This window comes from Cucurbita moschata, unplaced genomic scaffold, assembly GCF_002738365.1.
Source record: "Cucurbita moschata cultivar Rifu unplaced genomic scaffold, Cmos_1.0 Cmo_Scf00004, whole genome shotgun sequence".
Lineage (NCBI taxonomy): Eukaryota > Viridiplantae > Streptophyta > Magnoliopsida > Cucurbitales > Cucurbitaceae > Cucurbita > Cucurbita moschata.
The window spans coordinates 3876435-3893308 of record NW_019268520.1 but is presented as its reverse complement, the minus strand read 5'-3'; the positions used below and the strand labels follow the sequence as shown (position 1 = coordinate 3893308).

At 34.5% G+C, this 16874-nt stretch overlaps 1 protein-coding gene across 2 annotated transcripts in view; it reads left to right on the top strand.

Moving 5' to 3' along the window:
• The first annotated feature begins 7514 nt into the window (after nucleotides 1-7514).
• Nucleotides 7515-16874, top strand: part of LOC111441615 (methyl-CpG-binding domain-containing protein 9-like) — a 17226-nt gene continuing 7866 nt past the window's right edge. For both annotated transcript variants that reach the window (XR_002710197.1, XM_023078666.1), the window contains exons 1-6: nucleotides 7515-8232; nucleotides 9193-9892; nucleotides 10025-11134; nucleotides 11289-11954; nucleotides 12513-12821; nucleotides 14672-15007. Coding sequence is in view for 1 of the 2 variants with exons in the window: in XM_023078666.1 (XP_022934434.1) it covers nucleotides 7727-8232; nucleotides 9193-9892; nucleotides 10025-11134; nucleotides 11289-11954; nucleotides 12513-12821; nucleotides 14672-15007 (3627 nt within the window). In the remaining variant the exon portion in view is untranslated. The remainder of the gene's footprint in view (nucleotides 8233-9192; nucleotides 9893-10024; nucleotides 11135-11288; nucleotides 11955-12512; nucleotides 12822-14671; nucleotides 15008-16874) is intronic.

The following is a 16874-nucleotide window of genomic DNA, read 5'->3' as shown; positions in this document are numbered from 1 at the left end:
TCTTAACCGTTTTTTGGGCCTCACTAGTTCAATGGGCCTTTAATGATTTTTCTTAACGGTCTTCTTGCCTGTGCCAATTTATAACCAAAAGGATGAGAAACAAATAAATGCTAAACGTGTTACACTGAAGTATTTTTATCTTAAAGCTAAGAATTTTTAGTATATAATGACGTTCGTTAATTTAATTTTTTTTTGTACTTATTATATATATTATTTTTCTTTTATTTTTGTCTTCGTGAAACCATTTATTGACGTACAGTTCTATTCGGTTTTCACGTAATATCCGTTTAACTTATTTGCACAACACGTTAAAAGTGAAATCACGAATCACGTATGTGATCTATCCTAAATAACGGCCGCAATCGATATAAATAACGGCTAATGATCGGCCAATAATCATGTTTTATTTATTATTTAACTAAATTAGATTCTAGTTTTATAATTAAATTAGCTTCAAAATCAAATTTTTTTTCTTTTCTTTTCTTTTCAAAAATAAAATTACCGTGTTTATTTTAATCCTAATTTGACGCGGTAATTCTAGTTGATTGTAGTAAATATTACCCTAGAGGCTGCTAACCGGAAACCGGGATGCTCAGTATCCATATTGGCATTATCAGGAAAGGCAACCGGGTACTGTTTGGAGCAGTTTACTTGCTTCCGATTCCGACGTGTTAAACGGACAGCGCGAGCACGCATGCATCACGTTCCCCATGCACCTCTCTCTCCAAACGGAAAAAAAGGAAAACGGAAAAAGAAAAAAAGAGAAAGAAACAAAATCATTGAAAATAACAAAAAAAGGAAAAAAGAGAAAAGAAACAAAAACTGTTTCACTCGCAGTTACTTCCATCCTCCCCTTCTCGTCATTCTCCTGTTTCTCTCGAAATCAAAACCATCAAAACGAAACCACCCATTTTCACTCCGGTACGTGTGTCGTAGGTAGAGAAGTATTACACCATTCGTTGTACTTCTCCAGAGTGTATTTGCATGTGATTGCATTGAGAATAATCCCTATTTACGGAGTATTATTTGAAATACTCAAGTTGTGTGCCACATCATTTTTTAGGTAAAAACAAGACGTCCATGTACGGATGATGACGCCATCGCAAGCAGATGACACGTGCAATGTAACGACGTTGATCCACCGCTAGCAAATATTGCCCTCTTTGGACTTTCCTTTCGGGCTTCTCCTTAAGACTTTAAAATACATCTGCTCGGTGGAAGGTTTCCATACCCTTGGTAAACGGTGGTTTGTGCTCCTCCCCAACCAATGTGGGACATTACATGGAGTAATTCGTATTTAAATTTCTAGTATGGGTTAGAATACTTTGTGTTTGCATTTGATAGATATAAATTATTTTGTATTTGTTTTTATTTTCTCTAGATTTTAATATTTTGTATGAGATAGTAAATGTTTTAAATATTTTCGACAATTATATTACAGATAAGCTTTTTTTTAAGAGTTATATTCAACATTCTAGTAGAGCATAAGAGTTAATAATTCATCTTAGTAAATAGAAATTTAAGGTTGTTACAAATTAATTGAAATTTTTTTCGTCATAAAAAAATAGGGTTTAAAATTCAAGTCCCTAACATATTTTTAAAATTATTATAAAAATTTAATTGAGACATGTAAATATTTAATATTTTAGTTTAAAAAATGGATATTATTTAGCCTAATAGTCATTAAATTTTTAAATTGTCTAATAAATTTTAACATTGATAGATTTAATTTTAAAATGTTTTTAAAGTTTTATTTTCTAAATTTGTCTAAAAATTCAATTACTTTTCTATAAAAATAAACAGTAAAACGAGCAAACACAAATTTTAAAAACTAAATATTTACTAAACAAATAGAAATAATTGAACGGGTTTGATATTTTTTTTATATATTTTCTCGATCTTTAGAGTTCAAATAACATTATATTTACATTTAAAATAACATTATATTTACATTTAAAAATAACATTATATTTACATTTAACATAAAATATAAATAATGGGTGATTAATTTGATATTTTTATCCTATGGTTGAGGAGGGTTGGAGTCTCGTTGATTAATGGAAGAGAACGTCATGAGTATATAGACACACACTATTTCCATTGACATTCAGCCTCTTAAGAAACAATAAACAAAAACATAAATGTATCAATGTAAATATTCGGTTTGTTGTTCCTATCACAAACACTGTCTTAACTTAATCAAGACAATAAAATCTCTGTTTAAGTAGAGACTCAATGATGTATTTTGTATATAAAGTAGATTTGCTCGCTCATAAGTTACAAGACTGCTTAAATAGAAACTCTAATCCTTGCTTCGTTAATCTAAAAGAAGGGGAAAGGTTGAAATCTTGTGGGTCATTCCAAGCTTCATATCTTACTGTCTGTGAGAGCTGTTCAGGTAACTTATCTATATTAATTATTATTTTAATATTAATACATTATATTATATGGTTTTAATATATACATATATCAATTTATTGAGATTGCTATTATTATATCTAAAATTCTAAAAAATTGTTATGTAATTTTCACTAACGTTTAATGTCGACTCTTAAGTGATCGTGACCCCTACATGCTCACGTGAGAATGGTCTCAATTTTTGTTGGAATGAATTTCAATTTTTTGTACAATACATTTTTTAAAAAATTAAGCTAGGTACAAAAAATCCAATGGTCTCTTTTTTATTTTTATTCGACATGAAGTAATAACAAATAAAAATATATTTTTTAAATCAGCAGGGGCATTGGGCTTTTGGGCCTCACTGGCTAAATGGGCCTTTGATGTTTTTCTTAACGATTTTGTGGGCCTCACTAGTCTAATGGGCCTTTGATGATTTTTCTTAACGGCCTTCTTCTTGCCTGTGCCAATTTATAATCAAAAGGATGAGAAAAAAATAATAATAAATAAATTTGCCTAAGCGTGTTACTCTGAGATATTTTTTATTTGAAAGCTTAAGAATTTTTAGAATATATATGGCGTATAATTAATTTAATTTTTTGTACTTGTATATATATATATATATATTTTTAATTTCTATCTTCATGAAACCGTTTATAGATGTCCAGTTCTATTTGCTCGTCACGTGGCATTCATTTAATGTATATGCACAACACGTCAAAGTGAAATCGCGAATCACGGACACGATCTATCTTAAATAACGATCATGATCTATCCTAAATAACGGTCAATGATCGGCCAATAATCGTGTTTCATTTATTATTTAGTTAAACTAGATTCTTACTTTTATAATTAAATTAGCTTCAAAATCAACTAATTTTTGTTTTTTTTTTTTTCAAAAATAAAATTACTGTGTTTATTTTAATCCTAATTTGTCGTGGAAATTTTACTTGATTGGGGTAAATATTAACCTAGAAGCGGCTAACCGGAAACCGGGATGCTCAGTATCCGAATTGGCATTATCAGGAAAGGCAACCGGGTACTGTTTGGAGCAGTTTATTTGCTTCCGATTCCGACGTGTTAAACGTACAGCGCGATTATGCATGCATCACGTTTTCCGGCATGCATCTCTCTCCAACGGAAAACAAGGAAAACGGAAAAAGAAAAAAAGAGAAAGAAACAAAAACATTTATTAATGAAAATAAAAATAAAAATAAAAATATAAACAAAAATTGTTTCAGCCCCCGTTTTTTCCATCCCCACCCCCTCTTCATTCTCCTATCAAAACCACCAAAATGGAACCACTGGTTTCTCAATCAAACCGTGTGAAGCGTGTGCAGAGAAATACTACACTATTCATAGTAGTCTAGACTACAGACCACCCGAATATGAGACGAGATAGAGATAGGTCTCTAGAGTATATTTGTATGTAATTGCATTTAGCATGACCACTGTAATGGAGTCACTTACTAAGTAAATGCAAGACACCCATGTACCGATAACAACGGCATCGCGAGCAAATGGCACGTGCATAGAACAACTTATTTTGTATTTATTTTTATTTTCTCTAAATTTTAATATTTTGTATTTAAATCCAACAAAAACATTAATCTATCAATGTAAATATTTGATTCGTTGTTCCTATCACAATCATTATCTTAACTTAATAGTGTCACTAGAATCTCTGTTTAAGGAGAGACTCAATGTTGTATTTTGTGTATAGAGTGGATTTGTTAACTCACAAGTTACAAAAGACTGTTTAAATGAAAACCCTAACCTTTGCCTCCTTAATCTAAAAAGAAGGGATGGGATCTTGTTGGTCATTTCAGGCTTCCATATCTTAAAGGTGGGTGAGAGCTATTCACTTACATTATTATTTTAATATTAATATATTATATTATATGATTTTAATATAGATATATATCAATTTAAATTCATGTATCCATTAATTTCAGAATATTGCCTTTATCTAAGAATGAATTTGCTATTATTATATCTAAATTCTAAAAAAAAAAAAAATTATGTAATTTTCACTTGTTAGTTCAATCAACGTCTAATGTCGACTTTTAAGTGATTGTGACATCTACATGCTCACGTGATAAAATGAGAAGGTAAGAATATCATCCTTTAATAAACACCGCTATCAAAATTTATGATTAAATTTACAGTTTAATATACACCGAATTATGTCATTTTTTTATATAAAAAAAAGTTTGGGAACTTGATTTATAAATTGCGAAATTGAAATATATATTATATAATATATGGTAAATCAGATAACTATACTTATTATTATAATATATATATATATATACACACAGATATTTAAATTTGAATACAATTTCTAAATTTGGTAAGAAATGTATATTTATTTTCATTGAATTTCTATGTTTTTCTAAATTAAAACAAAAAAAGAAATGTAAAATAATATAATATAAATATTATTTTAATGGATGAATTTCCTTTTTTGGTAATTTTTTTAAAATTTAAGCTAGGTACAACGAATTCAATGGTCTCTTTTTTATTTTTTATTAGATATTTTAAATAAAAGTATATTTTTAAAATTAGCAGGGCATTTGATTTTTTGCGCCCTTGATGATTTTTCTTAACGGTCTAATTGCGTGTGCCAATTTATGGCCAAAAGAACGAGAAAAAAATAAATTTGCCACCTAAGCTAAACGTGTTACACTCAGATATTTTTATCTTAAAGCTAAAAATTTTTAGAATATATGTGTCATTTAATTAATTTAATTTTTTTGTCTTCATAAAATCATAAAATCGTTTCTAAATGTACACTTCTATTCGGTCTTCACATCACATCCGTTTAACTTATATGCACAACACGTCAAAGGTAAAATCGCGAATCAATTTATCCTAAATAACGGCCGCAATCTATCATAAATAACGGCTAATGATCGGCCAATAATCGTGTTTTATTTATTATTTAGTTAAATTGAATTCTACTTTTATAATTAAATTGGCTTCAAAATTAATTTTTTTTATTTTATTTTTTATAAAATAAAATTACGTCGTTGATTTAAATCCTAATTTCCCACGGAAATTATACTTGTATTGCAGTAAATATTAACCTAGAGACTGCTAACCGGGAACCGGGGTGCTCAGTATCCAAATTGGCGTTATGAGGAAAGGCAACCGGGTGTGTTTGGAGCTGTTTAATTGCTTCCGATTCCGACGTGTTAAACATTCAGGGCGAGTACGCATGCATCACGTTCCCCGGCATGCATCTCTATCCAAACGGAAAAAGAGGAAAACGGAAAAAGAAAAAAAAAGAGAAAGAAACAAAAGCAGTTATTGATGAAAATAAAAAATTAATAAAAAAAATAGAAAAAAAACAAAATCTGTTTCAGGGAGTTTCGTCCATTCCCCACCTCTCTTCACCCTCCAATTTTTTCCCTCCTCTTTGTAATTTAAATATATCAAATTATTAATAATAGGCGATTAATTTGATATTTTTATTTGAATAATAGCCGTGGAAGATGGTTGAAGTCTCACATTGATTAATTAAGGGAAAGATGGTCAGTATACAAGTAATGAACATTATTTCCATTGACATTGGGCCTTATCGAAAAATCAAAAGCAAAGACATGAGAGTATCAATGTAAAGACTCGGTTCGTTGTTCCAATCACAGTCATTATCTTAACTTAATCGTGTCAATAAAATCTTCGTTTGAGGAGAGACTTTGTGATGTTTCACATTGGTTGGAGAGAAGAACAAAACATCGTTTATAAGGATGTGGAAACTTTCCCCTAGTAGACGTGTTTTAAAGCTTGAGGCGAAACCCGAAATGGAAAGCCGAAAGAGGATAATATTTGCCAACAGTGTGGGGTGCTACGTACTCAATGATGTATTTTGTGTATAAAGTATTATTTACTCACAAGTTACGAGGCTCTGTTTAAATGGAAACTCTAACCTATGCCTCCTTAATTTAAAAAGAAGGGTTGAAATCTTATTGGTCGTTCCAAACATCCATATCTTAGTGTCGGTGGGAGGGTTCAGGTAACTTTTTAGGTGGGTTATTATTTTAATATTAATATATTACATTATATGGTTTTTGTGTTTTTCTAAATTAAAAGAAAAAAAAGGAAATGTGAAATAATAGAAAATAAATAGTATTTGAATGGATGAATTTACGTAGATAAAAGATTATATTTAACCAAAATTAATAAGAAATAAAAGTATATATTTTAAATTAGCAGCGAATTGGGTTTTTAGGGCCTCACTAGTTCATGGGCCTTTGATGTTTTTTCTTAACGGTCTTCTTGCCCGTGCCTATTTATAAACAAGAGGATGTGAAAAAATTAAAAATAAATTTGTCACATAAGCTAAATGTGTTACACTAAGATATTTTTATTTTAAAGCTAATAATTTTTAGAACATATATGGCATTTAATTAATTTAATTTTTTTTTGTACTTGTATATATTATTTCTTTTATTTTTGTCTTTATGAAACCGTTTATACATGTACGGATCTATTCGGTCATCACGTGACATCCGTTTAACTTATGTGTACAACACGACAAGGCGGAATCACGAATCAGCGTACACGATTTATTCTAAATAACGGCCGCAATCTATCTGAAGTAACGGATATTCTAAATAACGGCCGCAATCTATCCCAAGTAACGGCTAATGATCGGCCAATAATCGTGTTTCATTTATTATTTAGCTAGATTGGATTCTACTCTTATAATAAAATTAGCTTCAAAATTAACTAAATTTTGTTTTTTTTTTCTTTTCAAAAATAAAATAACTGCGGTTATTTTAATCCTAATTTGTCACGGAAATTTTACTTGATTGTAGTAAATATTAACTTAGAAGCTGCTAACCGGCAACCGGGATGCTCAGTATTGAAATTGGATACCCGAATGGCCTTATCCGGAAAGGCAACCGGGTGTTTGGAGCAGTTTAGTTGCTTCCGATTCCGACGTGTTAAATGTACAGCGCGAGTACGCTCGCATCACGTTTCCCGGCATGCATCTCTCTCCAAACGGAAAAAAAGGAAAAAGGAGAAAGAAAAAAAGAAAAAGAAACAAAAGCATTTATTAATGAAAATAATAAAAAAAGAAAAAAGAAAAAAGAAAAAAGAAACAAAAACTGTTTCAGTCCCAGTTTCTTCATCCCCCACCTCTCTTCATTCTTCTATTTCGCTCAAAATCAAAACCAAACAGAACCACCAAAAACCTCAAATCTCAGCCGTCGATCCCTCTCGCATTCTCCGATTACCCGCCGGAATCACTCAACTGAGCAATGATACTATCCTTTATCCTGTTATTCATTCACTTCGCCTTTGAACCCCTTCTCGGATAATGGAACTCGCCGATTCCAGCGACGAACACCCACAACTCAACAACCTTCCCAACCCCACTGATTCCACCACCCGTTCCGGCACTGGCATAGGCATCGATCTCAACGAGATCCCTTCTCCTTCTTCTTTCTCCGAAACTATATCTGATACATTCGACGTTGTCCGCTCCTTCCATGACAACCCTCCGCCCTCTGATGGAGACGCAGCCCATGTACCACGCGGGGTTCGGGGCTCCGTGTGTGGTTTGTGTGGTCTTCTGGAAGTGCGCGGCCATGTGGTGGTGTGTGACGGATGCGAGCGGGGGTTTCACCTGGCCTGCACCGGAATGCGGGGCGCTCATGCGTTGAATTTCGAGGATTGGGTCTGTGGGGACTGTTTCAGCAGCGGCGTGAAAAGTAAGCGGTGGCCGCTTGGGGTTAAGTCGAAGCAGCTGTTGGATATTAACGCTTCGCCTCCTAGTGATGGTGATGTGTATGCCGAGGATGGTGATGAATTGCCGGGTTTCAGGTATATGGGGTTTTGTGGGTGGAATGGGAAATAAAAGGCTTAGTTACTTTTAGATCTCTTCTAGCTAGCTGCTTTCAGTTTCTGGAGTGCATGCTTTGAGTTTCAACTCCTCCACGAAAACTTTGAGTTATAAATTTTTAATCTTATGAAATTTTAGTTGGAGTTATTGTCGTTTTGAATGTTAAATATTTGAAGATTAGTGCTTCACGTATAATACGAAGAACATGCAGGTATCTATAGATTGTAGGCTTATTAAATTTTTTGGAAATAGTGAAATGAAACACTCATGATTTATGTGTCTAGTTTTTTCGCTCGGAGTTTCGTGTCTCACTCAGCTTCCAAAAGAATAACTTCCCGTTAGCATGCTTTTGTGTCAGAGAATATGCTCTTAGATCCTGTTAACCCCTCTGCATGTGTTCTGGCAATGTCTTTTTCTCTAGTGTGGTTGTTGTGAAGATGAGCTATATGATATTAATTGTTACATGCAAGCTTCGTAAATTTGGGAAGAACAAACTTTAAATATTGAAGGCTGCGAATCCGAGTATTTTCGAACATCTTGACCTTGGGGAAATTATTTTCCATATTCAAGAGAAGTCTGGCCAGTTAAATGTGCTTTCTACCTCTATGGTCTTGTTGAAGGGGATAAAATGGGTTGCGGAGTAGAATGCATGGGTTCATCTCCTGCTGTTTATTTGCATGGGTTGTTTGCTTGTCTCACATAATTTATAATGTCATATCTCTGTGTTAGTCTTCTAACTTGAACATTGGAGGATGCCTTACTCTTATCAATGCTGTTGCGTCATATGTTTTTCATCTGCCTACTTTTGAAGATATGCATGTTTGTCAACTATGGTTGACTCTATTTCATGAGATTAAACTAGTACGCAGTAATGTGCTGTTTTTATTTTATTATTTTATTATTAGATTAATTTACTTCAATTTTAATCTTTTCTTTCCTAGAAAACACACTGCAGTAGATAATTCTTTTCGTGGTACTCCCTTTAGCTCATCTGCGAAATATAGAACACTGTTACATTCAGGGAATGGATATGGCCTTCAAAGAGCGTCGGATATTGTGAAAAACAAAGTGAAGATGGGTTTAGAAGACATATTGCAGCAGACACAGGTTGTGGGAAGAAGCTTGGATGTAGATTTGGGCTGTCCTATAGGAAGTTGTAAAAGTAGTAGGGGCACATCAGTTAAATTGTCATCTCAAAATACTAGTGAAGTCTTTTTGCAGGCGCTTAGAGAGTTTATTTCTGAGAGGCATGGTGTGTTGGAGGAAGGATGGTGTGTAGAGATTAAACAATCAGTTGACAGCGAACTTTATGCTATTTACCATGCACCTGACGGAAAGACTTTTGGTTCAGTCTATGAAGTTGCTTGTCATCTTGGGTTGATGTCTTCTATGCAACCCAAAGCAAGAAGACAAGGGTCATCACATTTTTCTGGAAAGTCTTATATACCAAAAAGAAGGAAGCCAACCAAGTCTCTGGTTGCCAATGGTTTTACTGATAACAATGGGAGTTTGATTAATGATCGATGTAAGGGACTCTTGTGTGACCGTCAAAGCCCATCTGTTGTTACAGTTGTAAATCTTGAGAATTCTGAGGAAGCTGTGGCAGAAGAGAATGGAGGTTCCATTTCATCAAAATGTTATGTGAGTGTACTAGTTACTTTTTGTTTATTCTGTTCAAGTATCTCTAATCTTTCCCCACATTGCCTATGTACTGATTCGGTCATTGCTGTTTTTCTTACCGATTTATTTTTTGTTTTTTGTTTTACTGCGTAGGAAGGATTTCCACTTCAGTTTGAAGACTTCTTTGTTCTTTCCTTGGGAGAAATTGATGCACGACCTGCATATCATGATGTTACCCGGGTTTGTCCAATAGGTTATAGATCTTGTTGGCATGACAAGGTTACTGGTTCTCTTTTCATAAGTGAAGTGCTAGATGGCGGTGATTCTGGACCCCTCTTTAGGGTTAGGAGGTGTCCATGCTCTGCTTTTCCAATTCCAGTAGGGTCAACTGTCCTCTCTAGGGGAAAAAGTGAGATTTTTTCTGTTGAACAAGACAAAGAAGATGGTTTGATTAATAATGGTGGTGATGAGAACTTACAGATGATTCTCTCAGACCTTTGTCCACCAAATGAAAATGATATTTTGTCTTGTCTTGGTACTTGTTCTGATCGACCTTTTAATGTAAGAATGCAAAATGAATTGCATCATGAAGCAAGTTCCATTGGAGAGTCTGAAAACCTCTCAGATTATCTGTATGTGAGAGATGAAATTGGTGAGATTTCAGTTGAAGATACTTCATCATCAACAGCATGGAAAAGGATGTCACATGATTTGATCAAAGCATGTTCTAAATTATGCAATCAGAAAAGCACTTTAAGATTCTACTGTAATCATTTTTGTAACGAACAGGGTTTTCTAGGCCAGTGTAGAATTGGAGACAATAATGAACTGAACTCTAGATTAGCAAAATTTTGTGGCTTTCCAAATTCTGCCTTCATCCGATCTGAGGTTGAAGTTGAAAACGAGCAACGCAGTTTGCCTGATGAACTTGAAAAGTGGCTGGAGCAGGATAGATTTGGGTTAGACGTTGAATTTGTGCAAGAAATACTTGAAAAAGTTCCACGGATTCAATCCTGTTCAAGATATCGGTTTGTAAATAAGAGAATAGACAGTGCAACTTTACCAACAGTTGAAAATGGAGTCTTAGAGGTTCAGAAATTTGATGGAGAAGAATGTAAAGAAGACGAGCCACTGTATTTTTTATTTACAAGATTGAAAAAATCCAAGTTTGCTGGTGATGGCGATGCCAATGACAAGAATCCCCCTCCTGGGAAGCTTTTGTGCTTGCATATTCCTCCTGAGCTTGCTGTTGATGCTTACCAGGTATATGCTAACTTCTTCTTCTCTCTCTCTCTCTCTTTTATTTTTTTATTTTTTTATTTTTTAAATTTAAGTTAATTTAAATTGTGTTTTTAATTTGGACATATAATCTTGTTTCTTTAGCATGAAACCTTTCAACGTTATCTTAATGACCCAGGTTTGGGATTTCTTATCTCGTTTTCATGAAAACTTGGGTCTTAAAGAGGCCTTATCTCTTGAGGAACTTGAGGAAGATCTTCTCAACCTGCCGGGTGGTGGGGCTAATACTCTCCAAAAGTCTGAAAGTGAATTTAAGAAAGACCAGCTGTTAAATTCTCTTAACACCGAGTTCTCAAATGACCGAGTATCTTCAAAATTTAATGCTAATGGAGATCCACATGCATTTATACAAATGGAAACAAGGGTGATGAAGGAAGGTAATCTAGCTTCCTCAACAAACAGCAGATGCATGGGTGCAGCTTTTACAAAAGCTCACACTTCTCTGTTAAGAGTGCTAATCACTGAGCTTCAGTCCAAGGTAGCTGCTCTTGTGGATCCAAATTTTGATTCTGGAGAGTCAAAACCAAAGCGAGGAAGGAAAAAGGAGGCAGATAGTGCAACTTCTATTAGGAAAATGAAGCTGAATTTGCTCCCTCTCAATGAACTAACATGGCCAGAATTAGCTCACAGGTACATCTTGGCTGTCTTATCCATGGATGGAAATCTTGAGTCAGCCGAAGTAACTGCTCGAGAAAGTGGAAGAGTCTTTCGATGCCTGCAAGGTGATGGTGGTGTGCTTTGTGGCTCTCTCACTGGAGTGGCTGGGATGGAGGCAGATGCATTTGTAAGACGGTCTATAGTTATTTTACATCTTTTATTGAGTGTGGCAACTCACGTTTCTTGCAGTTTTTATTCATGTTAAACTTCCGTTGCTGGTGCTGATTTGCTTTTCTACCTTTCAGCCCATAGTATTTTGTAAGGAAAGATAATACATGTAGTCTCACCATGATAGCACTATGGTTCTTATTTGATGATTGAGGCTGAATTATGTATTATGATTTTAACTTGAAAGAAAAGCCTGAAGGCACATGATTGACATATTAGCTTCCACGTGGATATGTATTTTTAGCATTGTAGTAGGCTCATAAATTAGGATTTTTTGAAGGAAAAACATCTTTTCCTTCTAATAAAGTATGTTTACCCTCTTCCTGTCAAATAAGTTGAAAATCAATTTCAACTTCTGAGGGTCAACTACTTTACTGTAACCATGTTAGTTTTGAGATTATGTTGTATATTTTCCCTCGTTTAGTTTACGGGGTTCTTTTGTTTTGGCATGTTAGATTAGTTGTTACCCTTTTAATCTTTTCTTTTTTGGGTCAACACTAATATTTGTTATTTTCAGCTGCTTGCAGAGGCTACAAAGCAAATCTTTGGATCATTGAATAGAGAAAAGCATGTTATTACAATAGAAGAAGAAGTCTCTGACCCAACTGGTGGTGGTTGGGAGAGGGTGCTGGTTACTGATGGTAATATGCCAGAGTGGGCACGAGTGCTAGAACCTGTTAGAAAGTTGCCTACAAATGTAGGAACTAGAATTAGAAAGTGTGTTTATGAAGCTTTGGAGAGGAATCCACCGGATTGGGCAAAAAGGATATTGGAACGTTCAATTAGCAAGGAAGTTTACAAGGGCAACGCATCAGGACCTACAAAGGTGCTATTTTATTTATTCTCTACATTTCTTTTGAATGTCTTTTAAACTTCAATTGCATAATGAATAATCTTTTTCTCTTACAAGAACGAGCTTTTCATCGATTAATGAAAGAAACAAAAATTGTTCAAGGAAATAAAGTCCCGTTGGGAGTGAAAAAGCCAAAAAATAACCCCCCCTCCCCCAAAATGTACAAATCAGATAAGAAAACGTTCATTGTCGGTTTTGATAGCTTTGGCCTACTAAATACTTTAGGGTGTCCTTTACTCTTATATTTTAAAATTGCCGTGCTTCTCTTTGGTGAAGTTTATGTTTCAAGTTTAATTCTGTTGCATTTTTTTTCTTTTTTGTTTGTTGTTGGGATAAGAAACAAGAGCACTGCAATAAGATCTGTAAGAGGAATTTAGGACAAAAATTTGAGGCCTTGGGAGGTTTGAAAGCTCTGTAATATGTACAACTTTTTGACATTAGAGTACTAAAGAGATGTATTAAGATGTGCAATATCTCACCCTTCACCAGTCTCTACTCCTAAATCTTTGTATTTCATATCCTAACTTCCCGAATCATCTTTTAGTTGTAAAATGCTTTTGGTAAGAACCAGACTTTCATTTGAAAATAAAGGAAAGAATACAAGGACCGAGAGCAAGTTGAAGAACCATATCTCACCATTTACTGTTAGGGGAATCATTTGTGATTGATTGAAGGTCTCTGTAGGCTTAGGCAGTGCACAAAGAATTATAGTTCTACTCCCTAGTTTTTCCTCATTGCATAGTGTGCTGGGATTTAGTTTCATTTTAGGGTTCTGTATCAATTTTCCTAGGGACAAGTGTCCAATCAAAACCCGAATCTTTTCTAGGGGTTTTAACATCCATGAAATATTTTTCATGTTTTGTTATATATATATATATATATATATATATGCATGCATGCATGTATATATTTATATATTAAAATGATAGGAACAACTTTGGTTGAGAATGAATGAAGGAATACATGGGGCAATACAAAAGAATGGAGCTCAAGCCAAAAGGAGCTTCTAGAAACCCTAGGAGATGTATTGCTGACGAGCTTCTGCTCTTATTTCTATTTGATCATTGATTGTTTGATGGTTGATGGGAGGAATAATTATCTTTGGGAGGATAAGTGGTTGGAGATAGACCCGCTTGCCCTCTGTTTCCTCGTTTATATCATCTATATCTTTTGTGAGGAAACGTTAGGTGGCTTTTTTTATTTCTCATTTTGGGACTTCTTCCTTGCCTTGTTTGGGGTTTTTTGTCCTTGTTTAGGGGCTTGGGGAACTTCAAATGATGTTTGGTTCCTCGTCATGTACTATGGTTCTTTGTAGGCCTCAGTGATGATGCTTTTTTTGTAACTCTCCTTTAGGTTTTGTTTTACTTAACCGGAGTCCCCTTTTTATAGTTTGCCTTCTCTTTTCTTTGCAGGCTTTGTTTCTGTATATCCTTGTCTCATTTTTCTTAATGAAACTTTGGTTATTCATAACAAAAAAATTGAATATAGACATTGTTTGCTGCCTTTATTCATATTACAGTGTCTTCATAAAAGAGATGCCCATACAAGGGTAGATATACACATTAGCTGGCCTTGAAGAGAGAGGACAGTTGCAGTTGTGAGCATAGTTTGTGGTCATAATATGCGGAGTCTTTGCTGTTTACATAAACTGGAAATATTCAAACAGATAATCTGTGGAAACTATATTGTCTGGGCTCTTGTTTTTGGCTTCAGGAATTTATAGTTCTTAGTTGAATACAGCTTACTTATTTCCAAATGCCTTGTGCTTATTTCAACATTGTGGTTGTTTATATAACTTGCTTGTTTCTGATTATCAAATGCAGAAAGCTGTTCTTTCATTACTAGCCGAAATATGTGGTGCTGGCTTGCCTCAGAGAGTTGAAAAACGAAGAAAGAGGAAAACTACTATTTCTATATCAGATATTGTCATGAAGCAATGTCGCATTGTATTACGTCGCGCTGCTGCTGCAGATGATGCAAAAGTCTTCTGTAACTTGCTTGGCAGGAAATTGATTGCTTCAAGTGATAATGATGATGAAGGACTTCTTGGTTCACCAGCCATGGTTTCTCGGCCATTGGACTTCCGGACTATTGATTTGAGATTAGCTGCTGGGTCTTATGCTGGATCACTTGAAGCATTTCTCGAGGATGTTCAGGAGGTTTGTTTTTATTCTTTAATCAGAATTCGTATTAATAATGATAAATTGGAAATAGTAGTAAGATATAATTAGGCCATAGTTGTAATTAACTAGGGGTGCCTTGGTGGTATAAATAGGGGGAGTTAGGGATCCTAGAGCGGGAATATTTTTGTTGTAGTGTGGGCTCTCTTCCAAGTCGGAGACTGGACAATCTCAAAATAATCCCTTCTAAAATCCCTAGCTCTCCCTATTCATAACCAAGAACTTCCAAACTACCACTGTCTTTATTAATATCCTAATGCTAAAGAAAAACTTTCATTTAGCAATGGGATATGTGTAGGTTGATGATAAATTTGTCCCTGTGCATTATGCATATATATGTTCATTATCTAGATATATACCCAAACATATAAATATAACTGAATTAGGATGATATAAATTTATTTCCTTATCAATTAATTTCCCACGAAGGTTCTATGGTATAAATATATTTCTTTTGTTAAAAAATAGTGGTTTCACTAAAGACAGGAGGTGTGCAATTTAGGTCAACTTTTGTGTTAAAATGCAATTTACGTAAAATTTTATATATAAATGCAATTTAGGTAAACGTTTGTTATGAGCTTCTGCCTGATCAAAATACAAAGAACATTGTCCATGAGACATTCAAAGTGCATCCTAAAAGAAAAGTTGTTGAGTGGCATTCCAACAGGCAACTGCATGTTTATAAGAATTCGTATCTCGTGAGACCGGAGGTGGTGTCTAGGTTGTTGGAGGAAGGGGTTAGGCATAGGTAATGTTCGGGGGAGAAACAAGACCCTACTGACTAAATGACTTTGGCAATGCCAACCCGACTTTGACACCTTGCAGCACTAGGTTATTGGTGGCAATCATGAGCCTCATCTTTTTTATTGGACTGTGGTTGGGATGTAGGGTACTTCCAGAAACTCGTGGAAAGATACTTCAGTTGAGATATTTTTTAATTTATTTTTTTCTTCAAAATTTGGTGGGAAATGAGATATATACTTATTTTGGGATGATTGGTGGTTAGGGGATAGACCCTTCCATTTTTACGATTATATTAGTTGGCTTCCCAGAAGAATCATATGGTGGCTTCTATCCTTACTCTTGCTGGGATTCTACCTTCTCTTTACTTGAGTTTTTGTTGTCCATTGGACAATAGGCAAATATAGATGTCTTGGCTTTGTGATCTTTGCTTGTCGTTACCGGTTTAGCCCTTATAGGAGGAAAGATTGCATCTAGAGTCCTTGCCCTTCCAAAGGCTTCTCTTGCAAATCTTTCTTTCTTTTGTTGTTTGGCTAGTTCCTTCCATTGGAGAGGTAAAGATTTCCAAAAAGGTTAAGTTCTTTGTGTGGCATGTTGGGCATGGAAGAGTTAACACCTAGGATCCGATCTTGGCTAAGGGTCCTCGTTTGTCAGGCCATCTTGTTGTATTCTTTGCAGGATGGTGGCGGAGGATCTTGATCATTTACTCTATTGATGTGATTTTGTTAGGGCTTTGTGGAACTGTTTTTGTGAGACATTCAACTTCAGCTTTGAGAGTTGTAGGGAGGCGATCACAGAGTTTCTTCTTTATTCACCTTTCTATGAGAAAGAGTTGTTCTTGTGCCAGGTTGGGGTTTGTTCCATTTGGTCCCATTTTTCTCATTGGGTATTAGTGACAAGGTCTTTTAATAATTAATTTCTAGGTCTTATTTTATTGGATTGGAGTCCCTTTTTATTCTTTGTTACTTGGCTCCCCTTTTTGTGGGTTTCTTTTTTGTTTTTTGTTGCCTTTGCACTCTTTCATTATTTCTCAACTAAAGTTCGATTTCTCATTAAAAAAAAAAAAAAAAAAAAAAAAAAAAAAAAAAAAAAAAAAAAAAAAAAA